Here is a 23,719-nt window from a genome sequence, read left to right on the forward strand (position 1 = left end):
AAAGGGAAAATGAAGAGGGCAGAAGCAGGGGTGATATAGAAATGAGAGGAAAAAGACTTAACAGAATAATATAAACTTTATACAAGCCACCTAATAAATAATTAACTATTTTAATAAAAAGATAATTAAATTTGATCATCTCAACATGTAAATAAGAGACATTTCAAAAATGGTGTTGATATTTAGCAGCGAAAGTCAAGCATTTTAATGATAATGGAGAAAAAAGAAGCTGATTCTATGCTTTTAATTTTTGGACTGACAATTCTTTGTTTCCATCTCTAGCTTTAACCAGTTGTGCCTTCCAACTTACGATTCCTATGAAGAGCTGCATAAAATGCTAAAACTGGCCATTAATGAAGGCAGTGAAGGGTTTGGAATGCTGTAATTCTGAAGTTTTTAAGGACACAATGATCTATCCATTGGAAGATAGTATAGGAACCAGGATCAGGACAGTTAAAAGATTGAAGATCACTGTGGATTCTCCCTATCTGCCAAATGGACATGGATTGAGCAACGATTCTCTATTATTGTAACTTGAGTCTTCAGTCACTGGGCAAACAGGTTTGAAAGTTGTGGAGAAGTCGATACGGTACAGTTAATGTTTTCCAAATGACTTGGCAAGCAACTAGGTGGACAAGTGCTCAGTTCCAAAATAGAAACAGAAGTTTCACAATCTGTGGTCGAAGTGATCCTTCTGCATTCATCTAATTTACCAATGGCTTAATCTGGGAGATCCTTTGAAGATTCTATCATCTGACTGGAAGTAAGAGGAGTACTCTGAATGCTCTGTCACTAAGCTCTTTGTTAAATGGCTTCTGTGGCATACAACATTCCGTGTCCACCTCCGGATTCAAGAAATCTGATGGCCTTGTGATGGAATGAAACACTTGACTATGAAGGAAACTGCAAATTCTATCTCCCAAATTCTCCCATTGACTGAGCTTTCATCAAACTGTTGGCCTTTTCTTTATGACCGAGCTTTACAACCAACCTCACAAACTTCTGAATACTGCACATTTTCTGAGTTGTTGTTATTGATCCACGAGGTTAATATTAGCCAAACAGGGATTTCGGCCAAACACAGGGTCATGAGTAAGAAATAACTGTTTAGAAGCAATGTTTTATTCAAGTCTCCAGATATTCAAGTACATTGTTAAAATAATTCTGTTAAATGAAATGGAAGGACAATGAGTTGATTAGTAATGAAGAGGTGGAAGGACTTGCATGTATTCAGCGGATATTTGTAAATAGAATACTGCACATTATTCACAAAAAGTTCCAGAGATCTCAATGCAACCTAAGCAAGCCTCCTTCCCTGCACCATCACATTTCACAATTCTATATCAAATTCTCTAAAAGATCATGTTAGGAACATTGTTATGAGGACCTCTTTAGAAAGAAGTAATTGTATAATGTAGTTGAGATGCATGTTGTATCAGGTTGTGGTATATTACAGATAATTTGAATGGTAAGTTAGTAAATTATTATTAAGTGTAAGCAAATGTGTTTGAAGACAGGTTTCCTGCAAAGTTGAAGAGCAACTAGGCTGCATTGATCCAGCTTTACTTAAAATTACAGGGACATTGTAAAGTGAAAAGAAGACAGAATATCTTTGACTTCAGTTAGAGAACAGCTGCTGGGTATAAAATCAGAAATAGAATGAAAGGTGTGTTCAAAATAGTGTTCCTTGTCCTTTATCTAACTCAACCTTTTTCTGTTGTCTCTCGTGTCATACAATATATCAGGAAGCAGGAAGCACAGCAGTTCTGTTTATCGTTAATTTTCTCTCTCACATTTACACAAAATGAAATCTTGCCTTGCTGTCCTTAACGTTCCTCCACTGTGTTTGTCCAGGTCTCGGTATAGATTAGATATGAAGGGATGCAACGTACATGATCAAGAAAAAAAAATATGAGAATGATTTTAATACTATTAATTTATTACAAATAAAGGCAGTACTTTGTAAACTCTTTCTCACAATTGCCTTAACATTAACTAGTGATCTTGGAGTTCTAAGGTTACAAAAATCATCGTTTCACTTGCAGAACATAGTCCCTTGTAAACAAAGAGGAATTTTACATTTTCTAAAATTACATCCAAAGTATATGGCACAAAATACTTATTCCTACTGACATTCTATTTTTCTCTTTTAATTTCTCCCCTCTTCTTATTTTTAACTTTTAATCATGCTTTTCCTCTTTGTTTTTCTATCTCAGAGTCACAGAAAAGTACAGCATGGAAACAGGCCCTTTGGCTTGTCTAGTCCATGCAGAACCATTTAAACTGTCTATTCCCATCATCCTGCACCAGGTCCATCACCCACCATACCCCTACAATCCACGTAACTATCTTTTTTGCTGTCTCTTTCCCTTTCTCTGCTTTTTCACTTTCTGGTACCTGTTGTGTGTGCCTCTGTGTCCCTATCATCCTTCTTTCAGTCCAGCTCACAACTCCACTTCTTCTGTTTCATAATTGTTTTTTTATTCTCCTTTGCAATCATTCTCGTCGTTTATCATTCATCTGCACACATGCAATCTCGATCCCCACTGAACACTCAGTCACACAATGCTTCTCAATCCATGGCTGAAACCCAATCTCTTATTCTCTTGTGCACCCTCTTACGGTCTTGCTTCCTCACATGTTCTCCCCATATCATGTGCTCCAACTGTTTCGCTCTTCCCTTGTCTTTTGCCTCTTTGCTCTCCTGACATTAACCCTGGTGCTAGCTTACCACTTTGCCACTTTCAGATGGCTGCTCTTTGGCATCACATGCCCTCCTGCTTTCACTCCTCTCTCCATCACTGCACCCTGCCTTGCACAGCTACTTCTTCCATTTCCCTCATGGCACCCAGCCTGGGTGATGGATTTCTGAAATCTGAGGCTGCTCCTAGAACAATTTATTATTTGTGTTTTTTTTTTGCTGGAATGTTACTCACTTGTGTTCGAACAGTTTTTATCAGTTCACAATCTGAATCTGTCTCATATTTACCTGACAATACTGCTGAGTTGCTTTACAAATATAAATTGTTCTTTTTTTAAAACTCACTTTACAATGTAAGGAAACAATTTTATTTCCTAAGTTCTTTTCCCCGTCAGTACAGCTTGCCTTACAGTAAACATTTCAATTGGCTGACCAATGACCTTACAACAATAGCGCTCAAAGTTCAGAGATGTTCTGCACTACTGAGCTGGGAATGGCTTCTCCGTTTGTGAGAGTTCCTCTATCCCAGGTGATAACACCAGCAATTTATAACTTCAAATGACATATTCTGATGAAGAATTCTGCCCTGCATTTGTAATTATGATTGTCACTAGCCAGAATTTCAAATTCAGTTCTCCAATACGCTATCCTATACCCAGAACTGGTGCCTTTTTTAAAAAAAAACTAGTTTTGCAAATTTGAAAATTATTCTGACCTGCACTCTGGTGTCAAAAATAATGGGATGAGAGCAATTTTCTTTTGACAGTACATTCCACCAGAAGTAGAGTGTTGGTATAAAACCGTTTTGCAGTAGAGATTGATTCCAAAGATAATGTGAGGAGTTCTGTTCCCCACAAGAAATCTGTGCATGTTTTGTTTCGGCATCAGATTCACTTCTGAATTTAGGCCGCATGTACGTTTGTAGCTTGGATATAATTTTTGGATGTAATTCTCACAAGGAACCATCTAAAGCTATGGAATCTTTTCCCCTGGAATTGAGACCCAGAAACAATCAAGCAGGATAGCACATCTTTATGTTCATCATGCACTGGTGAAGGGTCAAGGTACAAATTGTTATTTTAAGATGGAAAACATTGTATTCAATTCAACACTGACTAGACTGCTTACTTTTATAGATCTCTGTTCATTCCAATCAATGAAGTCTGTCTGCCATCTTTCTCTTTGACAGTGCTGTGTGTTTTCAGTATTAAACTCTGTTTCAGTTGATATGTTAATTATAACAATCATAAACTTAAGTTATGTGAAAATCAATTCAAATCTAATTATGTTCTCATGTAAATCAGGATTTTCTTTTTAATTAAGTCTAATGAAGTGATGCATTGCAAATCCAAACAGGAGAGCAGCAAGATGTTTAATAACTTATAAACAGGATGTAACTGTATTCTTTAAAGAAAATAATTTATCTTTTGGTGATATTATATTGCATTTTCTTAAAATTTATAAGAAGTTATATTAATAGTTGTGCATTTGCACAGTGATTTGAAATACTTTATTAGACTAGGGGACGGTGGGAATCATCATTAGTTTATTGATGCTGTTTCACTAGTTGAGATGTTTTGGGGTTTTAATTTTCTTGTTTATAAGATGATTGTGAAGAAGACTGTCAGTGGGAGAGATTCAAGTGAAGACTATGAGGAGGTGGGGGGAGGGAGGTAAATTAATTTTCTTGTGCCATGACAAGTTTAATGGAAGTGAATTATCATAAGGAGATGAGTACTTTTGAAGAAAAGGTTTACGAAATATATTGGAAGGGAGTCCTCTGCAATACTTTGAGTGACTTTATTGACAGCAATGGTGTGGAGTGTTGAGAGTATTGTATGAATATAGCAGGAGATTTTCTTTTCAGAGCTGTCATAGCATTGATTATATGGTGAATTTGTCTTGAGTAATGGAAAAAGAAAAATGAGGAGTAATCGCATTGAACAGTAGGCATACCTCTTCACATTTTTCTCTGGCAATTCAAAAACATCAGTTACTTAGCACCATTCTCCAGTTACTCAGCAAATACATTTACTATGATAGGATACTTAGAGAACTCAAGTGTATTGCTGCCAGATGAAATTCACGCACATTACAAAGCTGAACAAAGTCGGGATTTTAAGTTGGCAGATTTGATAAAAATGGTTATTTTTATTTTCTTTTAGCTTTCATTTTTGAAGCTGAAGAAGTAGTGTGTTTCTGTGCTGACAGCTATAAAATTAATTTCGAAAGTGCACAAAAACAAGTTGTCTTATGATAGGAGACTGCATGGGATTCTTTTAGAAAATCACAGTTTGTTAGCTTCAGTACCACTATTCAAGTAGAAAGTATGTCAGTGTGGAGCCCTTTGTTGTATAATGAGAAATGCAGGTGTAGAAACAGAAATTAAAGTATTGGCTCTGCCAGTAGGTTGAACAAGAGCGTAAAGTGTCAGAATGTATATTTTGAAAATTGGAAGTTTAAGCAGTTCCATTTTCTAATTCTTATGAAGGGCTTGGGTTTAAGTCGTTAATTTGACCTTTCTCTTTGTTGTGACAATGGACATGCTCTATACAGTGTATTTCTTTTATTAAATGTATTTTGTTTAACATTTCATGTTGTTTGACTATTGTAAGGAATATAGAAGTCTACTCTTTTAATCTACCACATTCATGGCAGCTGTAGGTGGATGACAGCGATGTAAGGTGTGTCAGCTAGCCATTACTGATCCTGATATCCTCTTTTAAGAAACAGATTAAAATCAGTATGTTTTAATTTTCAAGATGAGCCTGAGTTTTGCTGCAAACAAGGCAAAATCTTGGTTGTTGCAGTTCTGAGCATTGGCAAGAGGTCACACTCTGCAGGGATTCCCACCCTGTATCTTGGGAGCAATTTAATAACGGAAGGCGTTGAAGTTTATGAAAATACATTTAATTCCCTCCTAGTCCCCTTCTAATACTGGAGTTTTGTGAGTCATCTGTAGTCATTCCAGTGCATTATTACAATCAGCCTATAACATATGACATAGTGGATTTCATGAGTAGTGTGTAAAGGAGTTGATAAAAGAGGACTGCGGCAAGAACTACCATGGTTCGTGGGGGCGGGGGGGGGCGCGCCATAGTAGCATAGCGGCTCGTGCAATCCTATTATGTTGGAGCTCGAAGTTCAATTCCGCCACTGTAAGGAGTTTGTACGTTCTGCTCCTGATCACATGAGTTTCCTCTGGGTACACTGATTTCCTCCCGCAGTCCAAAGATGTACCAGTTAGTAAGTTATTTGGTCATTGTCAGTTGTTCTGTGATTAGATTAGTGTTAATTAGGTATGCTGCTAGGCTGCACGGCTTGAAGAGTCGGAAGGGCCTGTTCTGCACTGTATCTCTAAATAAAATAAAATAAATATTATACTACCTGCAAAGCTCTAATATTTATTGCTCCTCAGTTGGTACAGAGGTGATATTGGAGAATATATGAAATAAATGGAAGAACCAGAACTTTGCTTACACTGGATCACGTATTGCCCCCTTTTAGTATATTGATGAATGTTCTCACCATAACATTAGTACTGGCATACCAGGACGATTTTAATATTGTAACATTACATAGTGTTTGATTGTGATCTGAATGTTATTTATTTATAAAAGATAAGTACAAATACTTTTATATTCTGACAAAAGTGCTTGATGCTATGGATACACGAGTTTTTTTCTGAATATTTATACTGTTTATGATTAAAATGGGTGAATGAATATGTTATTTCTTATTGTTGGAGTCTTTCTAGAGATCGAAACTTAGTAACTGAAGAAAGTATCCCTTATCTCTTAATTCAAAACAGTTTGAGACTTCAGGGGCACTCATAACTTAATATTCAAATATATACATGTGTTACATCGTTATACAGACTGAAGCCACTTGGCCCATTGAAATGAGACTGGTCAAAAATGGAGTTACTTGGGTTATTCCTATTTCCCAGATCCCAGTAAGTAGCTCTGTGGGTCTTGATTCTTCAAATCATCTAGGTCTGTTTTTCATGTGATGAAGGTTTCTACCTCATCACCCTTTCAGGCAAGAGGTTCCAGACCCTTGTAACTTTTTGGGTGAAATTTCATCAGCTGAATAGAGAGGATTTATGGATATGTTTTTTTTCCCTAAGGCTGAGAGGAATGAACACCAGAAAAAACTATCAAGGATTATAAAAGGAGCAAATAAGAAGCAATATTTCAAGCTTAGTTGGTTGACGTTTTGTTGTCTGTAATGGTACCAAAAGACAGAACTTTTTATATCAATTAATGATTATAAAGTTTATGATTGAGTGCAAACCCTGAACATATAATGGAGCCTTGGATAACTGCAGTAAAATTCCTGTAATAGGGCAACTGTTTGTTCAGATATTCGGATTTTTGTACCATCTTGCTCACTTGTTGGTCCAGAATATGAGCTGGATCCACAGCACAAATAAGGAGTGCAGCCAGGACTGAAGTCTGGATGCTGGGCTGGGCCTCGGGGTCCTGAACACAAAAGGATCAGGAACACAAATAAGTTTGCAACCAGTGTCTAAAGTGCTTTATACTGTATTTACTGCTGTTTTCTGTCTGTAAAATTTATTTGTTTCCAGAATTTGGGTAATGCCAGATAGTGATTATTTCCCAATCTCGATTGTTTCTGAAATGAGTGGCTCTTCAGACTATTTAAGAAATCAATCAAGATTTAATCAGAGGTCATGGGCCAGATACAGGTAAATTGCAAATTTCCTTCCCTAAAGAACATAAATGAACTCAATAGTTTCTTTTTTATTGTGGGTTAGTAGTTTCTTGCTCATTATAATAGCTTCTTGTTCCAAAATTGTTTAGTTAATTGAATTTAAATTGACCAGCTGTAATGTATCTCTTACTCAAAGTCTTATTTCCAGCACAATCATGTTGGACTCTGAATACTAGCCTAGTAACTTAACCAGAATATTTCTGTACACCCCATTTACAGCTAATGGAGAGATATAACATTGGTTAATTCATAGCATTACAATGCAACACCATTTGAGTTAAGCTCCTTTTTAAAGAAGGAAAACTTTGATTAAAAACTTGGTGGTTTTCTTTTTTCAGCATGCATGTTGAGTTATATCCAAAATTACCTTGGGATATAATGGGGTTAATATAGTTTCTGTCACTTGGTTCCTCAAAAATAGAAAGCTAATTTAACTTCATAATGTTTTTTGGAGCTTTTTTCCCCCCTGAAGATTTATATGTTGGTAGATGTCAAGCATTAAATGAAGTGTTAAAGGAGGCTATTCAGTTTTATTGGAAGAACCATCCATTTCTCAGTTGCAGCATTCCCTGTTGCCCTCCAAGTTCTTCCCATTACGCTGTTGTTAAATCTTGAGGCAACCCAATGTAACTTGAAGTGAACTGCAGAATTTACTCTTGTATTAATAAGCCCAAACATCCATAAAAAAAAACTAGAAAAAAAGTAATGAATAACTACTTACACTTTATCATTGCTACAATTGTCATTATGAAAAACATTTACGATAGACTCCTTTCAGAAGCTGATGAGTAGAGAGTGTATGCTGAATAATATTAAGTGGACTGATATTTTAAGAAAAAATACTGTTTTTACAAAAACTTGTTGTTAATTATGTTGCAAGAATGATGAGTAAATTTTAATAAAGGGATTTGTTGTCATCATTTTTGATCAATTACGCCTTAATTATCATATTCATAACATGCTTTGTGAAGTAATGGTTGTTCAGTTGCTGCATTCACATGAGTACAACTATTCTAAATTGCTGCCATCTGTGATGCACTTTTTCTGGTGACCTTGGGAACTGACCCTTTGGACTGTTAGTGATTTTACTTTATTTTCTCATCTTTCCCCTGTTACACGTTAGCAAGCTAAGCAATGTTCATTTTATTTATTTAGTGATACAGTGTGGAGTAGGCCCTTCTGACCCTTTGAGCCACACTGCCCCAGCAACCCCCGTCAAATCTGATTGAACTCTAACCTAATCTCGGGAAAATTTGCAGTGACCTATCAACCTACCTGCTATGTCTTTGGACTGTGGGAGGAAATGGGAGAAAATCCATGCATTCCACGGGAAGAGTGTATAGAGACTCCTTTCAAAATGGCACCAGGATTGTACTCTGAACTCCGGAACGCCTTGCATTGTAATAGTCAAGCTAACCGCTATGCTATAGTGGCACACAGTGTTGTCACCATGGTCACCCAATAGTTAGTGTTGCTGCCTCAGTTCCAAGGATTTGTTTGATCCTGAACTTGTGGAGATTGCACAGACTCTCCTTGACTGTATTGGTTTCCTCTGGAAGCTCTAGATTCTTCCTACCTCTCAAAGATATCCTGGTTGTAAATTCCCTCTTGGCTGCTATATTACTCATTATATTCCTAAGCTGGGTAGTCTGAGGACAGGTCAAGGACTGGTGCAAAACTGGCATGGAAAATAAAGAAAGGGGGAATGGGACTGATGGTTTTGCCTCACCAGGATTTATTAAAAGTGAATAATTTTCACTCACTTGTGGGGATATGTCAACAGAGTGCAAAACAGAAATTTTTAATGTCTTTCCTTTGGCCAAGTCTGAACATGGCATTCAGGACATGGATCACAACAATATTTCCTTCAATTTTATTTCTAGCAATTCCTCCTTGGAAACCAACTTCTGCAACTCTGAATCTGATGTCAAACTAAGTAAAATTGATTCAAAGTATATTTATTATCAAAGTACATATGTATTATATACTACTGTGAGATTAATTTTCATGTGGGTATTTACAGTACATCCAAAGAAACACAATAGAATCATTGATGATAAGAGTTACAACGAAAACATCTATTATCAGAGTTCAAGAAAACCCAGAGAATTCCACAAGATCACCATAAGCATTGGATAAGGCAGTGAGAAGCATAGACTCCTCGTATCAGCTATAAGGCTTGGAGGCTCTGTGTCCAGTTTCTTAGAGAGGCTCAGCCACTGAAAACGGATCCTTCCTGAGTCAATGCAATTTCAGTTGTTTTCCATTTTCACTTGGTATTTAAAATAGTGAAGAAATAAAAGCTCAGTTTAACAGAGAATACCAAAATCTGTGCAAAGGCTTCTGGATTTAGACCTCTCCCTGCATCGGTAGATGAAATGGATGTTATTTTTGCAGTGATGCCAAACAAAAAGCCACTGGGTTAGATGAGATTTACCCAGAGTTCTTGAAGTATCTTGTGGACAAGAAGATTCACTTAGCTTGTTGATCTTTTCACAGCACCAAGTTGGGGGTGTGGTGGAGGAGACACACCAAAGGAATGGAAACAGACCATTTTTGCTGTCTGTAATGGGAGCTGATACTTAATGTTTCATACATCATTTGATCTCAGCAATGAATTCTGCCTGCTAATTTTGTGTCCACCTTATAGAACAGTTAAGTCTGACCCATGTGCTTTACAGTGGGACTCCCATAATGATTAGTCCTGATAATATCACTTTTCAGCATCTACATTAGTGACCCTTCATATGATCAGTCAAGTTCACACATGCATATGGTTAGTTGAACGGACACACATAACTACATCAGCCAGTACTAAGACATCAAGGAACTGAATGAAACTCACGTCAGTGGAAATTGCATCCAAACGTCAGCATTACCCTTCCACCTGGAAGGCAAATCTGGCATTCAGAAGCTGGACGTCAAGTTCTGCATGAAGATAGTGGAACATGCATATTCCACCAATAACTAGGAAGATGACAGGATCATTACCTCAGATTTAAATAATAATGATCAAAGATCAGGTGATGGCCCAAACAAGATTTCTGCAGAAGCACATGGGAGCCACAAGGTCTTCGGATGACTACCTATAGAGACCGTGTTGGTGCTTGAGTTTGGTTTTCTCCACTATGGAATATTAGTTTTCCTGGAATGAAAAATTAAGATGCTGAATTTGTAACTAAAGACAGTTATGCACATTGTTACTGGAATATTGACATCATCAAACTTCACTCTCCTGGTTTTAAGAGGAATTGATCTGTCATTGGCTTCTTATTGGATTGTTGCAAGCTTGTATATTTCACTCACCTGCAGGAGGAAAGTTGTAGTAAAATAGGAGCTCAAGTCAAGGAACCACTCTGGGAAGAGACTTGAGCGATCCACCTTGATTACCAGCTAAGCACAATAGACACCCACAATGGAATGGCAAGAATAAACAGAGATTCTGTATATGCTGGAAATCCTGAACAACATGCACACGAAGTGCAAAAGGAACTCAGCAGGTCAATCAACATCTATAGAGGGGAATAAACAGTTGATGTTTTGGGCCAAGACTCTTCATCAGGACTGGAAAGGAAGGGAGAAAAAGCCAGAATAAGAATGTGGAAGAGTGGAAGGAATACGAACTGGGTGATTGGTGAAACCAGATGAGGGGAATGAATTAAGAAGCTGGGTGGTGATAGGTGGAAGAGGCAAAGGGACAAAGGAGGAGGAATGGAATGGGAGAAGACAATGGACCATGAGAAAGGGAAGGAAGAGAGGGAGCAGAGGGAGGTAATGGGCAGGTAAGGAGAAGAGAAGGGGTGAGAGGGAAATTGGAATGGAAAAAGAGAAAAGGAGTGGAAGGACAAATTACTGGAAGTTTGATAAATCAGTCTTGTCACCATCAGATTGTAGTCTACCAGAAGGAATATTAAATGTCCCACTCTCCAACTTCTCCCTCACCTGGTTACACCTATCACATGCCAGCTTGTACTCCTTCCCCTTTCCTCCCTTTATCTTCCTCCCCTTCCTTCCAGTACTGATGAAGGGTCTCAGCTTAGAACGTTGACTGTTTATTCCCCTCCCTAGATGGTGGCTGACCTGCTGAGTTCCTCCTGCATTTGAAATGACAACAATACTTTGATCTATTTCAATAAGTTTTTGTACTAAGTATATGGACAATCTTGAATCAGCTATGAGCTGGATAGTGTAAGGTGGATATCTTTCACAATGATGGAGAGTGAAATCAAGTCTTACTTACCCTGGCAACATTAAAAGTTGAACAAAATAACATACTGTCAAAAACTGCTCCTACAGAAGTTTTCTGCATCTCTTGACTAAAGCTCACATGGCCACAGTAATTCAACGTTCAAATAAAATCTATTATCAAAGTATGAGATTTATTTTCTTGTAGGCATTCAGAGTGGAACAAAGAAATATAACAGAATCAATGAGAAGCTACACTCAAACAAAAACTGCCAAGCAACCAATGTCCAAAAGAAGACAAACTGCAAATACAAAGAAAAAGCAAATAATAATAACAATATACATATAAATAAGTAACACTGGAACATGAGTTGTAGAGTCTTGAAAGTGAGCCTGTAGATAGTGGAATCAGTTCATTGTTCAGGTGAGTGAAGGAACTTGATAATTGAAGGGTATAAGCAGAATAACAGTAGTTGCTGTTTCCTTGCTATAAAACTTAAATATTAATATATTGGTACAACTATCATTTGACTAAAAGGACCTTTAAACCTCAGGGAAATTATGAATAGTCAATAAATATGTCTTTACTGGGAATTACAGATTAATTTTCAGGATTCATTGAACATATCAAGGGATTATCAATGTAGAAACTCCCTATAAACAGCACTGGAATTGAATCAAGGTCGCTGGTGGTGTAACATTATTACTGTAACTACTACGCTACAGTGCCACCCTTACTGAACGGTATGTCTTCATCCTGCCAAACTGGTGCATGAATTCTATTTCCTATGAATATTCCAAAATGAATTGCACATGTAGACTTTGGCTCCTTAAGCAGCAGGTTCAGTTTAAATGATGTCATTTGGTGGCACCTTGTGTTCAGATAACTGAAGCTTCTCTGCAGGTGCATCTTAAATTCCAAACTTCATTTCCACTGACCGTACTGCAAGACATTTAGGAACTACAGGCCTTGCAGTGAGTTATTTATAATTTATTACAGACATTAGACGTATTAATTTATTGCAGTGGTGGCTAACATGGTTTTCATAAGGAGAGGTTGTCCAAAGAAAACCTAGTGATGGGGAACTATTAATTAGTTTAAAAGGATGAGATGGCATTAATCACTAAGAGTGGGATTAAATTTAACATCTGGTGGCAATCACAATGGTGCTGTTGTTCGGGAGAGTGTGACCCATATTACTAAACACACAAAAGAGCATCATTGCATTGAACAAGTCAATCACCCTTTCTCTGGGTACCCTAAGAAAATAAAAGTAGAGGTGTGCGCAGGGGTGTGACATGGTCTAGCCATTTAGTCGGGGAATTTACTAACTAAAAGACTTATTGATCTTTTGAAATTCTAAATCCTGGAGCACAAGAAATACTTGAATAATTTTGTGGACATTTATAGAATGATATAATTATGAAGTTGAAGAGGGGAGAAACAGCTGAGGTAACATTTCCATATCTTGTTTTCTGATGTGGCCCTGTGAATGATAACACAAACCCACTGCTTGGAGGTGTTAGCAGGCCAGGCAGCATCCATGGAAAAAAAGTACAGTGGATGTTTCGTCCCGAAAAGTCGACTGTACTTTTTTCCATAGATGCTGCCTGACCAGCTGAGTTCCTCCAGCATTTTGTGTGTGTTGCTCGGATTTCCAGCATCTGCAGATTTTCTTTTGTTTGTGCTTGGAGGTGTTAGCTTTGTTAAATATACTGAAATTACATTATGATAGCTATATCCCTGTAGTTCAAAGGACAATTTATTCAGAAAGTACACAACTATGAAATTCTTCTTCTCCAGATAGCCACAAAACCAAGAAAGAAAAGAATAGCAGTATGATCATCAAGCCCCAAATCTCTCCTCCCCACACAAACAAAAATGGACAAAAGCACAACAGGCACATCAACTCCCAAATCCCCCTCCCCTGCACACAGGAAAAACAAGAAAGATTGGGCGAAAAACATAGAATATAAAAAACTAAACGTAGTTTATGAATTTTACCTCCAAAGTCGGCTGTGAAAGGAGGAGGGTTCACCATGGGGTTAGCAACCCCATCCCGTAGATACCCAGAGCTACAGGAACGCTAAAAGAAGCTCCAAAGATCTCATCCTTGGGAGAGGAAGGATATTTTCCTAGAAAATGTATAAGGTGGGCTATAGCTCGGGACTACTTGAAAACTGCCCCAGGACAGAAGACTTTGGTGTGCTACTGTTACCCTAGGCACTAGACACTAGAATACTACAGCACAGTACAGGCCCTTCGGCCCTCGATGTTGTGTCAGTCCATATATTCCTTAAAAAAATGTACTAAACCCACACTACCCCGTATCCCTCTATTTTTCTTTCATCTATATGCCTGTCTGAGAGGCTCTTAAATACCCCTAATGTTTTAGCCTCCACCACCATCCCTGGCAAGTCATTCCAGGCAGCTACAACCCCCCATGTAAAAAAACGTATCCCGATGTCTCCCCTAAACTTCCCTCCATTAACTTTGTACATAAATCTAATGTTTGCTATTCCTGCCCTGGGAAACAGGTACTAGCTATCCACCCTATCTATGCCTCTCATAATCTTTTAGACCTCTCATCCTTCTACACTCCAAAGAGAAAAGTCCCAGCTCTGCTAACCTTGCCTCATAAGGCTTGTTTTCCAATCCAGGCAACATGCTGGTAAATCTCCTCTGCACCCTCTCCATAGCTTCCACATCCTTCCTATAATGAGGTGAGCAGAACCGCACACAATACTCTACGTGTGGTCTCACCAGAGATTTGTAGAGTTGCAACATGCCGTCTCTACCCTTGAACTCAATCCCCCCATTAATGAAGCCTAGCATCCCATAAGGCTTCTTAACTATCCTATCAACCTGTGCGGCGATCTTGAGGGATGTATGGATTTGAACCCCAAGGTCCCTCTGTCATTCCACACTCTTAAGTAACCTACCACTAACCCTGTACTCAGCCTTTTGGTTTGCCCTTCCAAAATTCATCACCTCACACTTATCCGGATTGAACTTCATCTGCGGCTTTTTTGCCCAACTCATCATCCTGTCTATATCCTCTTGTAACCTTCAACAACCTACAACTCAATCCACCACTACTCCAATCTTCATGTCATCTGCAAACTTACCCATCCTTCTGCCTCTTCATCCAGGTAATTTATAAAAATCATAAAGAGCAGGAGTCCCAGGACAGATCCTTGCGGCACTCCACTAGTCACCGACCTCCAGGCAGAATACTTTCCTTCCACTACTACCCTCTGCTTTCTTCCTTTAAGCCAATTTTTTATCCAAACAGCCAAGGTTCCACTGATCCCATACCTCATGACTTTCTGGATGAGTCTCTCGTGGAGGACCTTGTCAAATGCCTTACTAAAATCCATGTAGACCACATCTACTGCCCTACCCTCATTAATTCCTTTTGTTACCTCTTCAAAACACTCAGTTAGGCTCATGAGACACGACCTTCCCTTCACAAAGTCATGTTGACTATCCTTGAGTAGATTGTACTTCTCCAAGTGCGTGAAGATCCTATTCTTAAGAATCCTTTCCAATAGTTTGCATACTACCGACATAAGACTCACTGGTCTGTAGTTCCCAGGATTCTCCCTATTACATTTTTTAAATAAGGGAACCACATTTGCCATTCTCCAGTCCTCCAGCACCTCCCCTGCAGCCAAAGAGGATTCCAAGATCATAGCTACTGCTCCAGTATCCCTGCCCAGTAGAGATGATGGGCTTAAGAGTGAGAAGAGTAATTTATAAAATAGAAGATGTGTGGAGAGAAGAAAGCCCTTTGATGGGGTGGAAGTAGCTCTTGTATTTCGGCAAAAAAACTTTGATCTTGGACTCCTGTATCTTCTCCCCTGTGGTTTGATGCCAAAGGCAATCATGAACATTCCCTTTTCCTTATTGACTCTGTTGATCAGTGTCAAATATTAAAGGCAATTTTTAATGTCATGAGTCTGCAGCAGAGAGAGCTCTGTTAGTGATTACACTCTGTCTCACTTCATCATCGATTTTATTATTCATTTTACAGCACCTACTTTGGACCTATAACCTTTCCTCCAACAATATTGGGGGTAAGGTATTGGTGTGGGTGGAGAATTGGTTAGCAGACAGGAAGCAAAGAGTGGGAATAAACGGGACCTTTTCAGAATGGCAGGCGGTGACTAGTGGGGTACCGCAAGGCTCAGTGCTGGGACCCCAGTTGTTTACAATATATATTAATGACTTGGATGAGGGAATTAAATGCAGCATCTCCAAGTTTGCGGATGACACGAAGCTGGGTGGCAGTGTTAGCAGTGAGGAGGATGCTAAGAGGATGCAGGGTGACTTGGATAGGTTGGGTGAGTGGGCAAACTCATGGCAGATGCAATTTAATGTGGATAAATGTGAAGTTATCCACTTTGGTGGCAAAAATAGGAAAACAGATTATTATCTGAATGGTGGCCGATTAGGAAAAGGGGAGGTGCAACGAGACCTGGGTGTCATTATACACCAGTCATTGAAAGTGGGCATGCAGGTACAGCAGGCGGTGAAAAAGGCGAACGGTATGCTGGCATTTATAGCGAGAGGATTCGAGTACAGGAGCAGGGAGGTACTACTGCAGTTGTACAAGGCCGTGGTGAGACCACACCTGGAGTATTGTGTGCAGTTTGGGTCCCCTAATCTGAGGAAAGACATCTTTGCCATAGAGGGAGTACAAAGAAGGTTCACCAGATTGATTCCTGGGATGGCAGGTCTTTCATATGAAGAAAGACTGGATGAACTGGGCTTGTACTCGTTGGAATTTAGAAGATTGAGGGGGGATCTGATTGAAACGTATAAGATCCTAAAGGGATTGGACAGGCTAGATGCGGGAAGATTGTTCCCGATGTTGGGGAGGTCTAGAACGAGGGGTCACAGTTTGAGGATAGAGGGGAAGCCTTTTAGGACCGAGGTTAGGAAAAACTTCTTCACACAGAGAGTGGTGAATCTGTGGAATTCTCTGCCACAGCAAACTGTTGAGGCCAGTTCATTAGCTATGTTTAAAAGGAAGTTAGATATGGCCCTTGTGGCTACAGGGGTCAGGGGGTATGGAGGGAAGGCTGGGTTCTGAGTTGGATGATCAGCCATGATCATAATAAATGGCGGTGCAGGCTCGAAGGGCCGAATGGCCTACTCCTGCACCTATTTTCTATGTTTCTAATATATATGCCACAAGTGACAGTAGCTCATTCTTGGAAATGCCAGCTACAGGAGAAACCGATTTCTTAAGTGCACTCCTTTCCCTCACCATGCATTGCGTCTATAGAAAGATTATCCTTTCCCCAGATCGGGTCTTGCATTGAAAAGACTATTCCACGTTAGCATCCCTTCCACACACCATGCATTGCATATGTTTCAGATATGAAGAAATTCCTCGAGGTTTCGTGGAATCTTTGAGTTTTGAAGCTGTCCAATATTTTACTGGGCATTAGCTTGTTGACAGTTAGGAACCTGTCTCCATCCTTGACCTTAGAGAGAATTCTGAGCAATTCTAGAATAAGTTGGGTGGGTGAAAACATTGTGAATGTGGGGTGTTTATATTGCCTCTTGCGTGTTTAAAAAGGTCTAATTATTTTTACATTAATACAAAATGAGTCCCAGGACGTACACTAACAAATTTACTGATTTGCTTTTCTTCTTTTACTCACTCAACTTTCAACTGTATTTCTTTTCCTGCTTTTAAAATAACTTATATAAGATTTTTTAATACTGTATTTAAAGTTTAACTCTTTTATCTTATTATATTTCTATCTTATCTTCTCGGGGTTGTTCTGAGAACATTTCCACCTTTTGCTTTCCCGATTATTTGACAATACTTGGTTACACCGATAGGATTATTGTGTTTGGTACAGCATAGAAAGTACCCTATCTGGATGCACAACAGCTTGGTATGGGCAACAGCCCATGACCGTAAGAAGCTGCAGCGAGTTGTGGACACAGCTCAGCATATCATGTAAACAAGCCTCCCCGGCGGACTCTGTATATTTCCCACTGGTTCAGTAAAGCAACCAGTGTAAGCAATGTCCACAACCATCCCAGAAATTGTGTCAAAGTTCAAAATAAACTTTATTATCAAAGTACATATATATCACCATATACAACCCTGAGATTCATTTTCTTGTCAGCATACTCAACAAATTTATAGAATAATAACTATAACAGAATCTATGAAAGACTGCCCAATTAGGGTGTTCAATCACAATGCAGAAAACAATAAACTATGCAAATACAAAGAGAAAAAACAATAATAAAAAAAACAATGACTATCAAGGTCATGATACGAAAATTCCTTGAAAGTGAGTTAATTAGTTGTGGGGACATTTCAATGATGGGGAAAGTGAAGCTGAGTGAAGTTATCCCTTTTGGTTTGAGAGCCTGATGGTTGAGAGGTACCAACTGATCCTGAACTTGGTGGTGTGAGTCCTGAGGCTTCCCGTACCTTCTTCCTGATGGCAGCAGCAAGAAGAGAGCATGTCCTCGGTGGTGTGGGTCCCTGTGACAGTGCTTCATATAGAAACATAGAAACATAGAAACATAGAAAATAGGTGCAGGAGTAGGCCATTCGGCCCTTCGAGCCTGCACCGCCATTTATTATGATCATGGCTGATCATCCAACTCAGAACCCAGCCTTCCCTCCATACCCCCTGACCCCTGTAGCCACAAGGGCCATATCTAACTTCCTTTTAAACATAGCTAATGAACTGGCCTCAACAGTTTGCTGTGGCAGAGAATTCCACAGATTCACCACTCTCTGTGTGAAGAAGTTTTTCCTAACCTCGGTCCTAAAAGGCTTCCCCTCTATCCTCAAACTGTGACCCCTCGTTCTAGACCTCCCCAACATCGGGAACAATCTTCCCGCATCTAGCCTGTCCAATCCCTTTAGGATCTTATACGTTTCAATCAGATCCCCCCTCAATCTTCTAAATTCCAACGAGTACAAGCCCAGTTCATCCAGTCTTTCTTCATATGAAAGACCTGCCATCCCAGGAATCAATCTGGTGAACCTTCTTTGTACTCCCTCTATGGCAAAGATGTCTTTCCTCAGATTAGGGGACCAAAACTGCACACAATACTCCAGGTGTGGTCTCACCAAGGCCTTGTACAACTGCAGTAGTACCTCCCTGCTCCTGTACTCGAATCCTCTCGCTATAAATGCCAGCATACCGTTCGCCTTTTTCACCGCCTGCTGTACCTGCATGCCCACTTTCAATGACTGGTGTATAATGACACCCAGGTCTCGTTGCACCTCCCCTTTTCCTAATCGGCCACCATTCAGATAATAATCTGTTTTCCTATTTTTGCCACCAAAGTGGATAACTTCACATTTATCCACATTAAATTGCATCTGCCATGAGTTTGCCCACTCACCCAACCTATCCAAGTCACCCTGCATCCTCTTAGCATCCTCCTCACTGCTAACACTGCCACCCAGCTTCGTGTCATCCGCAAACTTGGAGATGCTGCATTTAATTCCCTCATCCAAGTCATTAATATATATTGTAAACAACTGGGGTCCCAGCACTGAGCCTTGCGGTACCCCACTAGTCACCGCCTGCCATTCTGAAAAGGTCCCGTTTATTCCCACTCTTTGCTTCCTGTCTGCTAACCAATTCTCCACCCACACCAATACCTTACCCCCAATACCGTGTGCTTTAAGTTTGCACACTAATCTCCTATGTGGGACCTTGTCAAAAGCCTTTTGAAAATCCAAATATACCACATCCACTGGTTCTCCCCTATCCACTCTACTAGTTACATCCTCAAAAAATTCTATGAGATTCGTCAGACATGATTTTCCTTTCACAAATCCATGCTGACTTTGTCCGATCATTTCACCGCTTTCCAAATGTGCTGTTATCACATCTTTGATAACTGACTCCAGCAGTTTCCCCACCACCGACGTTAGGCTAACCGGCCTATAATTCCCCGGTTTCTCTCTCCCTCCTTTTTTAAAAAGTGGGGTTACATTAGCCACCCTCCAATCCTCAGGAACTAGTCCAGAATCTAACGAGTTTTGAAAAATTATCACTAATGCATCCACTATTTCTTGGGCCACATATACAGTAGATGTGCTCAATGGAGGGGAGGGCTTTACCTATGATGGACCTGGGCTGTATCCGTTACTTTTTGTAAGATTTTCCATTCAAGGGCGTCGGTGTTTCTATATCAGGCTGTAATGCAACCAGTCAATATACTCTCAACTACACATCTATGGAAGTTTGTCAAAGTTTTGGATGTCGTGCCAAATCTTCGCGAAATCCTGCTGTGCTTTCTTTATAATCGCACTTACAAGCTGGGCCCAGGACAGGCCTCTGAAATAACACAGAGGCATTCACAGTTGCTGTCCCTCTCTGTCTCCGATCCTCCAATGAGGACTGGCTCATTGAACTCTGGTATCCTCCTCCTGAAGTCTAAAATCACCTCTTTGCTCTTGCTGACAATGAGTGAGAGGTGGTTGTCGTGGCACTACTCGGCCACGTTTCCAATCTCCCTCCTAAATGCTGATTCATCAGCACCCTTAATTCAGCCTCTGACAGTGGTGCCATCAGCAAACATCAGCATTGGAGCTGCTGCTGACCACACAGTCACCAAGTGTAAAGTGAGCAGAGCAGAGCAGCGGGGTAAGCACACAACCTAGTGGTGCACCTGTGCTGAGCGAGATTGAGGAGAAGATGGTTTTGCTAATTCAAAATAACTGGGGTCTGCAAGTGAATCCAATTTTATCTTCTCTCTTCTCACATTGCTAGATGATACGACAGCCTGAACGCACATACCACCAGCTTCAAGGACAGCTTCTATCTTGCTCTCAAAAGACTATTGAATGGTTCCCTAGAACAACCCTTGACCTCATTATGAATTTGCACCTTATTAGTTACCTGCACTGCACTTTCTCTGTTGAGGTTCCACTTTACGCTGCGTGTTATTCTATTTTCTAGATACCTCAACACACTGTGTAATGATTTGATCTGTATGCACAATATACAAGACAAGCTTTTCACTGCATGACAGTAAGAAACAAATTCCTGTTCCAATTCCAATATTGTGAAAATATCAGATATTAGTGATACTGTTGACAACACTTCCTCGCAAATCTTTCTTCCCATGTTTAATAGCTGCATTCTTCAAAGGAATTGAATAAGAACTGCAAGATGGTGCTGCAATCTACTGATGGCCAGATCAGAGGCATTTTAGTCTGGTGACCAAGAGTTTTCAGTACCATCTTCAGAAAGCCGTCTCACAGGAGAGGTGGCCGTTCTGGACTAAACCTGAATCAGTGAAGGATGCAATACAATTGTGGCAGGGTTTAAATACTAACACCTCTTATAAAGTTAAATCAAGTGACATAGGCAACTATAGGCTTCACTTAATGAGCACAATACATTCTATACTTGTTGACCATAAATTCATTGTGGAATCATTACAAACCCCCACAGCCCACGAAACGTATCCAGCCCAGACAGGTGCGGCACTGGGCTGTGTGCTTAGCCCCCTGCTCTACACACTTTATATGTATGACTGTGTGGCTAAACACAGCTCCAATGTCATATTCAGGTATGCTGATGACACCACTGTTGTAGGCTAAATCAAAGGTAATGATAAATCAGCATATAGGAGGGAGATTGAAAATCTGGCTGAGTGGTGCCATAACAACAACCTCTTACTCAATGTTAGCAAGACCAAGCAGTAGGTTATTGACTCCAGGAGAAGGAAACTAGAGGTCCATGAGCCAATCCTCGTTGGAGGGTCAGAAGTGGAGAGGGTCAAAAACTTTAAATTCCTTGGTGTTATTATTTCAGATCATCTGTCCAAGGCCCAGCACATAAGTGCAATTATGAGTTGGCTGACTGTTAGTCAGGAGAAGGAATGAGAAGGTGAGTAGGCAGTTAGAGCAGAGCACCCCTCTGGCCGTTCCCCTCAATAATAGGTATACCATTTCAGATACTGCTGTTGGGGGATGACCTCCCAGGGGAATGTCTTGGAGATCAGGCTACTGGCACTGAGCGTGGGTCTGTGGTGCAGAAAGGAAAGTGGGAGAAGTGTGGAGCAGTAACGATAGGGGACTCAATAGTCAGGGGAACAGAAAGGAGGTTCTGTGGACATGAACAGGACACCGGATGGTATGCTGCCTCTCAGGTGCCGGGATCAGGGATGTCTTGGACTGCATTTTGGAGGAGGAGGGAGAACAGTGAGATGTCTTGGTACACATTGGTGCCAATGACATAGGAAGGAAAAGCCAAAAAGTCCTGAAGAGAGAATTTCGGGAGCTCAGCAGAAAGCTGAGAAGCAGTACCTCCAGGGTGGTAATTTCTAGATTGCTACCTGTGTCGTGCACCAGTGAGGTTAGAAACAGGATGATTTGGCAGATAAATCCACGGCTGAGAAGCTGGTGCAGGGGACAAGGGTTCAGGTTCTTGGATCATTGGGAGCTCTTCTGGGGGACGAATGACCTGTACAAAAGAGACGGGTTGTACCTAAACCCAAGGGCACCAATATTCTCGCGGGCATGTTTGTTAGAGCTTTTGGGGAGGGTTTAAGCTAATTTGGCAAGGGGATAGGACCTGAGTGAAAGGACTCAGGATAGGACGGATGGTTAAAAAGCAAAGATCGCATGTAGTCAGACTGTCAGGAAGAGCAAGCAGATGATGGGACAATATTACAGCCAGTTGGGTAAGTAACAGTGCATTAGGGATGTAGAATCAAAAGGGGTAGCAAATACAGTTCTCGAAGTGTTATATCTCAATGCACGGAGTACAAGATATAAAGTGGATGATCATGTTGCACTTTTACAGATTGTCAGGTATGATGTTGTGGCAGTCACTGAATCGTGGTTAAAGGATGGTTGTAGTTGAGAGATTAATGTCCAAGTTTAGACATTGTATTGCAGGGATAGGAAGACAGGCAGAGGGTATGGTGTGGTTCTGCTGGTAAAGAATGGCATCATAGGATTGGAAGATGTTGAATACTTGTGGGTTGAGTTAAAAAAGTGCAAAGGTAAAGGAACCCTGATGGCAGTTATATACAGGCCACCAAATGGTAGCTGCGATGTGGACCACAGATTACAACGGGAAATAGAAAAGGCATGTCAAAAGGGCAATGTTATGATGGTCATGGGAGATTTTAACATGCAGGTAGATTGGGAAAATCAGGTTGGTAATGGATCTCAAGAGAGTGAATTTGTTGAATGCCTATGAGATGGCTTTTTAGAGCACTTGTCATTGAACCTACTGGGGGGATCAGCTCTATTGGATTGGGTGCTATGTAGTGAACCGGAGGCGATTAGGCAGCTTGAGAGAAAGGAGGCAGTGATCACAATATGTTTGAGTTCAACTTGAAATTTGATAGGCGGAAAGTAAATTGGAGATGCTGGCGGGGATGACAGCGGAGCAGCAATGGTGTGATTTTCTGGGAAAATGAGGAAGGTACAGGATAGATGTATTTTAAAAACAAAGAAATACTCAAATAGCAAAATAGTATAATCATGGCTGAGAAAGGGAAATTAAAGCTAATGTCAAAGCAAAAGAGAGGGAATACAACAAAAGCAAAATTAGTGGGAAGATAGAGGACTGGGAAGCCTTTAAAAACCTTAAGAAAGCAACTAAAAGGAGGGAAAAGATAAAACATAGAAACATAGAAAACCTACAGCACAATACAGGCCTTTCGGCCCACAAAGCTGTGCTGAACATGTCCTTACCTTAGAACTACCTAGGCTTACCCATAGCCCTCTATTTTTCTAAGCTCCACGTATCCAGCCAGGAGTCTTTTAAAAGTCCCTATTGTTTCCGCCTCCACCACCGTCACCGGCAGCCCATTCCATGCACTCACCACTCTCTGTGTAAAAAACTTACCCCTGGCATCTCTTCTGTACCTACTTCCAAGTACCCTAAAACTATTCCCTCTTGTGCTAGCTATTTCAGCCCTGGGAAAAAGCCTCTGACTATCCACATGATCAATGCCTCTCATCATCTTGTACACCTCTATCAGGTCACCTCTCATTCTCCATCGCTCCAAGGAGAAAAGGCCGAGTTCACTCAACCTATTCTCATAAAGCATGCTCCCCAATCCAGGCA

At 40.3% G+C, this 23,719-nt stretch overlaps 1 protein-coding gene across 9 annotated transcripts in view; it reads left to right on the forward strand.

Moving 5' to 3' along the window:
* Positions 1-8,349, forward strand: part of arel1 (apoptosis resistant E3 ubiquitin protein ligase 1) — a 98,835-nt gene extending 90,486 nt beyond the window's left edge. For all 9 annotated transcript variants that reach the window (XM_063043993.1, XM_063043984.1, XM_063044029.1 and 6 more), the window contains one exon: positions 283-8,349. In XM_063043993.1, the coding sequence (XP_062900063.1) occupies positions 283-385 (103 nt within the window). In that variant the 3' untranslated portion in view covers positions 386-8,349. The remainder of the gene's footprint in view (positions 1-282) is intronic.
* The last annotated feature ends 15,370 nt before the right edge of the window (positions 8,350-23,719 follow it).

Source organism: Mobula hypostoma, chromosome 1 (genome assembly GCF_963921235.1).
Source record: "Mobula hypostoma chromosome 1, sMobHyp1.1, whole genome shotgun sequence".
NCBI lineage: Eukaryota > Metazoa > Chordata > Chondrichthyes > Myliobatiformes > Myliobatidae > Mobula > Mobula hypostoma.